This window comes from Podarcis muralis, chromosome 2 (assembly GCF_964188315.1).
Source record: "Podarcis muralis chromosome 2, rPodMur119.hap1.1, whole genome shotgun sequence".
NCBI classification, from domain to species: Eukaryota; Metazoa; Chordata; class Lepidosauria; order Squamata; family Lacertidae; genus Podarcis; species Podarcis muralis.
In genome coordinates this window covers 123501574-123510185 of record NC_135656.1, presented here as the reverse complement: position 1 = coordinate 123510185, position 8612 = coordinate 123501574, and the positions used below count along the sequence as shown (strand labels likewise).

General features: G+C 41.0%; 1 protein-coding gene across 2 annotated transcripts in view; it reads right to left on the bottom strand.

Annotated features, from left to right (window-relative positions):
* Positions 1–330: 330 nt before the first annotated feature.
* LOC144324911 (uncharacterized) overlaps positions 331–8612 on the bottom strand; it is a 33427-nt gene continuing 25145 nt past the window's right edge. The window contains exon 5 of one of the 2 annotated variants that reach the window (XM_077923123.1): positions 331–6088. In XM_077923123.1, the coding sequence (XP_077779249.1) occupies positions 4065–6088 (2024 nt within the window). In that variant the 3' untranslated portion in view covers positions 331–4064. Of the gene's footprint in view, positions 6500–8612 lie in introns of both variants that reach the window. The other variant, XM_077923122.1, reaches the window with a different exon arrangement.

The following is an 8612-nucleotide window of genomic DNA, read 5'->3' as shown; positions in this document are numbered from 1 at the left end:
TTTATGTGAGATGTAGAGATGGGATCACATGCAGACATTTCCAAGCTTAATAAGGATCCCTTGAAAAAGATGGCCTCTGCTTCGGCATGTTGTGCCCCGCCCCCCAGCCACCTGTAAACAAAACAGTAAAGAGTAAGAAAAACTTAAGTTTTAAAATGTATTGCTGATTCATTTTTTGAAAGTTTTAAATTGCTTCTACCAATAATTATATTCAACCTCATTATAAATCACTTTGAATTAAAAAATAAAAATCCTGTCATGTAGAAATTCAAAGAGGTTCCCAGAATGGAGGTTACCCACACAGAAAACCAAAAGGAAAAGGAGGAAGTCTCCAGGTGGAAAGATAGGCCTTTATTAAAACACAAATGTTCCTGCAAAGAACCACAAATGTGCCTTAAACACATTTCATTATTTCTTTAATCTCTTCTTCTATCTTAACTTTACTCTCCTTTCACTCTAATCATGTTCTGGATTCACTCAATATCTGTCAAAAGTTCTACTTTTTCCACATAGTGTCTTTTCTTTATTAAGACTTTGGCTAATATTCCTAATTAATAAACGTCTTCCAACGTCCTCTTTCATCCGTCTACAAAACAGTTCAAGATGAATCACAATTGCCATGCCTGGCTGATTCTCTTTTCATGCACACAAATCCCACTTTATTCTTTTCAGGGTTCTATAAAACAAACAAACATAAATCATAACCGTATTAAAAATTACACTTATTAACATTGTTAAGTGCCTTCCTCGCTTTCCCTTGGTTGAATTTCAATGCATATCCTTTTAAGGGTTTTCCAAATCACAGTTCTTATAAAGTTTAACTTGAACATTAACATCCTTAGATCTTTTCATTTTGAAATTACACCTAATTCATCACTTAACTTATATAAAATCCTAAGTCGATTAAGTATCTGCAAGCTGTTTCCAATTCATATAACTTGACATATTTAACTAAATAATCATTAAATTTAGTCCATTCTTCCTGATATTCCTCCTCCTTCTGGTCGCAGACTCTTCCGGTTAGGTTGGCTAGCTCCGAAAAACCCATCATCTTCAAGGATCACAGCAATCTTAATAGTTGCAGCCCAATGTCATCATCCTGAACTAACCAAAACCATTTGGCTCTTCAGATAAGCCCTCATCATATCATGTGACGACATATAACAATTTTTTTGTCTTTCTTTTTAAGACTTTGGCTAATATTCCTATTCACTAAATGTCTTCCAAAGTCCTTTTTCATCCATCTACAAAAGAGTTCAAGATGAATCACAATTGCCATGCCTGGCTGATTCTCTTTTCATGCACGCAACTCCCACTTTATTCTTTTCAGGGTTCTGGAACAGACATTTGCTACATACAGTACCTAAAGCAGCTCGTTCTGTTCCGTCAAAGGTAGGCAGGCATAGGTCTTTTCAATTAAGCTAGGCCATAGGCTTAAATCGGAATCATCCAAATGCCGTTTTATGGAATTGTTATTTTCTACAACATATACATGTTATGAAAGGGCTGTCACATGCAGGATTGAACAAGGCAGCTTCAAGTTACAAGGAGATTCCAGCTAAACCTCAGGAAATACTTTAGGACAGGAAGAGTTCTTCCAGAGTGAAACAGACTCCCTTGGTAGGTGCTGGACTCTCCTTCCATGGAGTTTTTAAAGCAGAGGTTGGATGACCATCTGTCTTGGACGAGATTCCTGACTTGCAGGGGGCAGGACCAGGTGACACCCAGGCTCCCTTCCTGTGGGATGTGAAACTTATAGCAATCAAGTACAACGTTCCTACAGTGGACATGTTTGGGGATGTTTTCTACTACTCAGGAGAAAACTTCCTGTTTCCTCCTGAGCCAGGACAGACTTCCACTGCATGTGACTTGAAGTAGGTGAGGCCTATTCTAAGTAGAGGAGCACATGTCCTCCACGTTCTGCTCTTTTTCTCCATTTTGTCTTTCTATATGTTAGGAGAAGTGACAGCAACCAAATTCTGCCTTCAGGGATGCATCTGTGAACTGAATGAGTGAGTAAACTACTTTTATATTGACTTTAGCAAGATTGTGTCGTGTCTTTTTATGAGGGAGTAGAAGGGATCTTACCAGGAATCCTATATTTAAAGAGGCTTAAGCAAGCCTGCAACAAGCTAACCACCGTGCAAATTTAAAAAGGGGAATGTTTGGAACTCTGCTAAGTTATAGAACTGGCTAATGCAAGTTAGGAAGGATATTAGTAAACAATATATCCTTCTCCTGCCTCCCTAAACATCCCCACACTTCCGACTCTCCCATTCTACGATTCTGTGATGGAAACTTGAGTCAAATTGTTGCCACAGAAACTAGGGAGCTAAAGATGCTTTTCTGGCAGTGGGACAAAATGTCATGGCTAAAATCCTGAGAGGAGAAACCGGAAAATACTGGAAAACACTGGTTCCTTCCAGAAGGTTTTGTTCTTTTCTGCTGAGGCAGCTGGATTTATTATGATTTGCGTTTTGTTATCTCAAGGTCACACAGAGCCAGAAAGATAAATCTGTGAGCTCAGTGGGCTAGTTTCTCTTTCTTACTTTCATTTTCTAACTTTCACATCTGCGAAGTCTCCTGTAGCTTTTTTCTGTAACGAAGCTGAAAAACCTTTAGTAGAAAGTTCTTCTTTTGCCAATGAACTTTGCCTCTGCCTGATTTATGGAGAACCAGATGCATCCACTCCAAACAAGCTTCTGCAGCTCTGCTCCCCATCCAGACATGGAGCGCCTTTACATTGAAGACCAAGACGGGTCCCAGAAAGAGAGACTGAGGTGAATGTGTGGGTCATAAGCTGGGAGTCGTTGGAAAGGAGTCGCTGGGAGTGGCAGAAGGTTCTGTTGAGCAGGTGAAGGAAGAACAGGAGGAGAGAGAAAGAGCTCCATGGAAAGACAAGGCTGCATTGGGATGAGCTGGTGTGGGAATTATTGGCAGAGAAAAATGTACATCCAGCAAAAGGGGATGCAGTGCAACTCCTGAAACTGTTCATAACACAAGCTATGATCTCGTATGAGGAAAGGGATTTAATATGCATTCTTCCCCACCCCCAGTGGATTAGGAAAGAAGATTAGTAAAAGAAGAGGAAGCAGGATTGGATGAACATTGAAAGAGACAATAATTTTGGACTGTGACTTGACTGAGACTTGTTGGAACAGTTTTAATAAGGCTTTATAGAAACTGGACCTAAAAACTGGAGAAATACTAATTTGTATTATTAGATGATCATTATAAGAGTCATATTGCACTGTCTGAGTGGTTAAAATTTGAAGGCTGGGCTGGGGGGGTGGAATGTAGGGAAAGTGCCATCTTGCTGAAGGGGAGGAACAAGTCTGGATACTAAATACAGCTTTGGAAGGATGGTTTAAAAATTACAGCATGTACTACGATTAAGGAAAATGTTATGAAGATGTTATACAGATGGTATATAACACCTGTAAAATTGGGTAAAATGTATAAAGTTTGTAATAAATGTTGGAAATGTCAGGAGACAGTAGGAATATTTTACCATATGTGGTGGGAATGTAAGAAGGTGAAAAGTTTCTGGGAGATGATTTATAATGAGTTAAAGAAAATGTTGAAATATACATTTGTTAAAAAACCAGAAGCTTTTCTATTGGGATTATTGGGTAATGAAATTAGTAAAAAAGATGTGAAATTAGTTTTGTATGCAGTTACAGCAGCCAGAATTTTGCTGGCGCAGAAGTGGAAACAGGAAGAAATGCTCACGAGAAAAGAATGGAGAATGAAATTGATGGAATACGCAGAAATGAACAGGCTAACAGGGAGAATCAGGAATCAAAGAGACCAGAGATTCACCAAGGACTGGTAGAAATAAATACTGGATACTAAATACAGCTGGGTTTATCCTGGAGTGCATATTCTGAATAATTACTGCTATAGAGGAACGATCACTCAGGGTGGGAGATGGGGAGAAGGGGGGGCACCCAGGGGAGAGCTGGGGGAGCCTGCCTTTCTATGTGTTGACAAATGATATGATATATATGATACAAATGTGATAAAGGGTATTTTTAGTTATTATCCCCCGCCCTTTCTCTTTTCTATACAAATGTGTTTTGTAAGGGTTGTTCAATAATGTTTGTGTTATTATTTTTCCTTATTGGTTTCCCCTCTGTATGAATTCTTTGATGGGAAGTGAGACTCTGTCTGTGACTGAAGCTCTTCCCACATTTCAAGCATTGATATGGTTTCTGACCTGTATGAGTTCTTTGATGGGTCATGAGATAGGAACTGTGACCAAAGCTCTTTCCACACTCATGGCATTGAAAAGGTTTCTCCCCTGTATGAATTCTTTGATGAAAAGTGAGAGTGGAACTGTGACGAAAGCTCTTTCCACACTCATGGCATTGAAAAGGTTTATCCCCTGTATGAATTCTTTGATGGGTAGTGAGATGGATCCCCTGGCTGAAGCTCTTTCCACATTCCAAACACTGATATGTTTTCTCCCCTGTATGAATTTTTTGATGGGAAGTGAGCTTGGCCCCCTCCCGGAAGCTCTTTCCACATTCAAAGCACTGATAGGGTTTCTCCCCCCTATGAACCTTTTGATGCGAAGCAAGACTCTGTCTGTAACGGAAGCTCTTTCCACATTCCAGGCATGGATATGGTTTCTCCCCTGTATGAATTCTGTGATGGGAAGTCAGCTGCACCCTCTCACTGAAGCTCTTTCCACATTCCAAGCACTGATAGGGTTTCTCCCCTGTATGGACTCTTTTATGCTTTGTGAGGTTGGTCCTCTCCCGGAAGCTCTTTCCACATTCCAAGCACTGATAGGGTTTCTCCCCTGTATGGACTCTTTGATGTAAAGTGAGGTCACCTCTCTGACGAAAGCTCTTTCCACATTCTAAGCACTGATAGGGTTTCTCCCCTGTATGGACTCTTTGATGTAAAGTGAGGTCACCTCTCTGACGAAAGCTCTTTCCGCATTCCAAGCACGGATAGGGTTTCTCCCCTGTATGAATTCTGTTATGGGAGGTGAGACTCTGTCTGTGACTGAAGCTCTTCCCACATTTCAAGCACTGATAGGATTTCTCCTGTGTATGAACTCTATGGTGCATAGTTAGATTGGAACTTTGACTGAAGGTCTTTCCGCATTCTAAGCACTGATAGGGTTTCTCCCCTGTATGAATTCCTTGATGGGAAGTGAGACTGGAACTGTGACGAAAGCTCTTTCCACATTCTAAGCACTGGTAGTGTTTCTCCCCTGTATGGACTCTTTGATGGGAAGTTAGATGAGAACTTTGACTGAAGCTCTTTCCGCATTCCAAGCATGGATAGGGTTTCTCCCCTGTATGAATTCTGTTATGGGAATTGAGACTCTGTCTCTGACTGAAGCTCTTCCCACATTTCAAGCACTGATAGGATTTCTCGCCTGTATGAACTCTATGATGGCTAGTTAGATTGGAACTGTGACGAAAGCTCTTTCCACATTCTAAGCACTGATAGGGTTTCTCCCCTGTATGAACTTTTTGATGCAAAGTAAGACTCTTCCTGTAACGGAAGCTCTTTCCACATTCCAGGCATGGATATGGTTTCTCCCCTGTATGAATTCTTTGATGCAAAGTGAGATGATGTTTTCGATTGAAGCTCTTTCCACATTTCAAGCATTGATAGGGTTTTTCCTTTGTATGAATTCTTTGATGGGAAGTGAGACTATCATTCCGATTGAAGCTCTTTCCACATTCCAAGCACTTATAGGGTTTCTCCCCTGTATGAATTCTTTGATGGGAAGTGAGACTGCAACTGTGACGAAAGCTCTTTCCACACTCATGGCATTGAAAAGGTTTGTCCCCTGTATGAATTCTTTGATGGGAAGTGAGACTCTGCCTGAGACTGAAGCTCTTCCCACATTCCAAGCACTGATAGCGTTTCACCCCTGTGTGAATTCTTTGATGGGTCTTGAGATGGCTGCTTTGACTGAAGTTTTTCCCACATTCACAGCACTGGTATGGTTTCTCCCCTGTATGAATTCTTTGATGGGAAGTTAGATGTATCCCCTGGCTGAAGCTCTTTCCACACTCCTGGCATTGAAACGGTTTCTCCCCTGTATGAATTCTTTGATGGGTAGTGAGATGGATCGCCTGTCTGAAGCTCTTTCCACATTCCAAACACTGATGGGGTTTCTCCCCTGTATGAATTCTTTGATGGGAAGTGAGTTTCACCCTCTGACTGAAGTTCTTTCCGCATTCCAAGCACAGATAGGGTTTCTCCCCTGTATGAATTCTGTGATGGGAAGTGAGACCATCCTTCCGACTGAAGCTCTTTCCACATTCCAAGCACTGATACAATTTCTCTCCACTGTGAGTTCTTTCGTATGAAGTGAGGCTATCCCTCCAAATGAAGCTCTTTCTTTGATGGGAGATGGACTGGGAGCTCTGATGGATGTTCTCTCCACACCCTGAATATTTAGTTGACTTCTCCGCTATGTGGATACTGTTGTGGTCCCCCTTGTTCTTCCCTTCCAATTGATCACCATCTGCAATGAAGAGAGAAGCTAATTAGAGCTTCGGGCAGAACAAAATTAATGAATGCTTGTGATAGAGGAAGAACTGAAAAGAGTTAGAAGTGTTTAGCCTGAATTAGGTCTTGAGTCACTTGAGCTACTAGTCTCAATGCCAGAGCTGACTTAGCAGTTGAGCTGCTCAAATATGGTCGCAACACGTGGCTAATTAATATAGTAAATGTGTTATTATTAGTAGTAGATTGTCATCTAAAATTTACAAATCATAAACTTCAAAATAATATGTATATGGATATTCTGTCTAAAATAATTTGGTATGTATTCTTCATTTATTCTTTATTCATTATTTAATTTGCAGGTTGCTCAGTATTATTTTTGTTGTCATTCATTGTATGTAATGTATTCAATTTCATCATCAGCTGACGAAGCTATACTGTCTTGGACATCATCCATTGAAAGGCGTCGTGGTGTTCCCCACCAGCAATCCATTACAATGACTACTTCTTGGTTATGGACTGATATATATATATATTATTTTGAAGTTAATGATTTTAATATAATTACCTTGAAATATTAGAAGTGTTGCTGTTGTTTATGCTGTTAACGATACTCCAATATATTTCACTTTATTCTTTATCACCAATCCACTCACTCTCTGTAATTCATTTTTTGACTGTGCATCCATGCTTTTCACTAACACCTTAGTTTCCCCTCTATTTATTTTAAAACTTGCAGCATTTCCAAGCAGCCTTATTGCTTCTAATACACTACTAATCCGCCTCTTTCTTTCACATCTGTTAAAATTTTATTTTTTTATCTTTGGCTTTTCCCCATTCCAGACAAATCTTGATATTTATATTTATATTTATATTTATATTTTTGGATGTTATCCAAACTCCTAAATATTTTACTTTTTTTATATGCCTCTATCCCTGCCATCTCTGTGTGAAATATTGCTCAGGGTGAGGTGAAGGTCCTGTAGGCTTCTGTGGCACATCTCTGCTTCTTCAGACCTCTGAGCACAGCAGAGTAAACACAGCGAATTGGCCTTCTGCCCTCTGTGCTTGCATAGTGTGCATAAATGCCACTCAGCTTCTTTCTATTCTATTCCGTATAAGTTCCACTCAGCTTCTTTCTATTCTAGAAGCTTTATTTTTACAGCAGTATAAATCAGCCAGTGTCCGGCAGGAAAAATATCTCCAGCTCGGACAAAAACGAAAGCAGAATACAAAACAACGAAACAGATCCCGAATGTAGGATCTCTCCGCCCCTCAGAGGCAGGACGATGGAACTGAGCTGTTTAACCCTGTAAGCTCTGGTTCCCCTCACACCCCCTCTCGTCCTGCGCTGCTGGGGGGCTTGTAAGTACCACCACTTACCCCAAAAAACATATGTCCAGATGTTTGATTCTGGCCTTAAATTGCCCAGACTCTGCCAACTTCAGACAGGGTTGATTGTCCTCCCAAACAGTGCTGGGCAAGCAACATTCCCCGCAGATTTCTTGAACCAGACATCTGTAGAACTCCAGTTCCCGGCACAGCTCTTACAGTGCACTGAAGTCAGCTTCAGTAGAGGACAGCACAATGAGACTCTGCTTCTGGAACTTCCACCCAACTAGAGATTCCCCAAACTTTATGACCATCCCAGATATGGACTTCCTGTCATTCAGATTCGCCCAGTCGCTATCTGTTCAGCACGTGAGCTTGGCGCACCTATGCTGGTCACTGCCAGAATACAGAAAGGAGCTTACAAGGGTTTTCAACTGTAGCTTGACATTTCCAATTGTCCAAAAAGAACAAACACTGCAAGGCCCCCCCCTTTTTTCTTTCTCTTAACCTCTGGGACACTCCGTCCACCTAACGTTGTTTCCCACTCAGTCACAGAATCATAGAATCATAGAGTTGGAATAGACCACAAGGGCCATCGAGTCCAACCCCCTGCCAAGCAGGAAACACCATCAGAGCACTCCTGACATATGGTTGTCAAGCCTCTGCTTAAAGACCTCCAAAGAAGGAGACTCCACCACACTCCTTGGCAGCAAATTCCACTGTCGAACAGCTCTTACTGTCAGGAAGTTCTTCCTAATGTTTAGGTGGAATCTTCTTTCTTGTAGTTTGGATCCACTGCT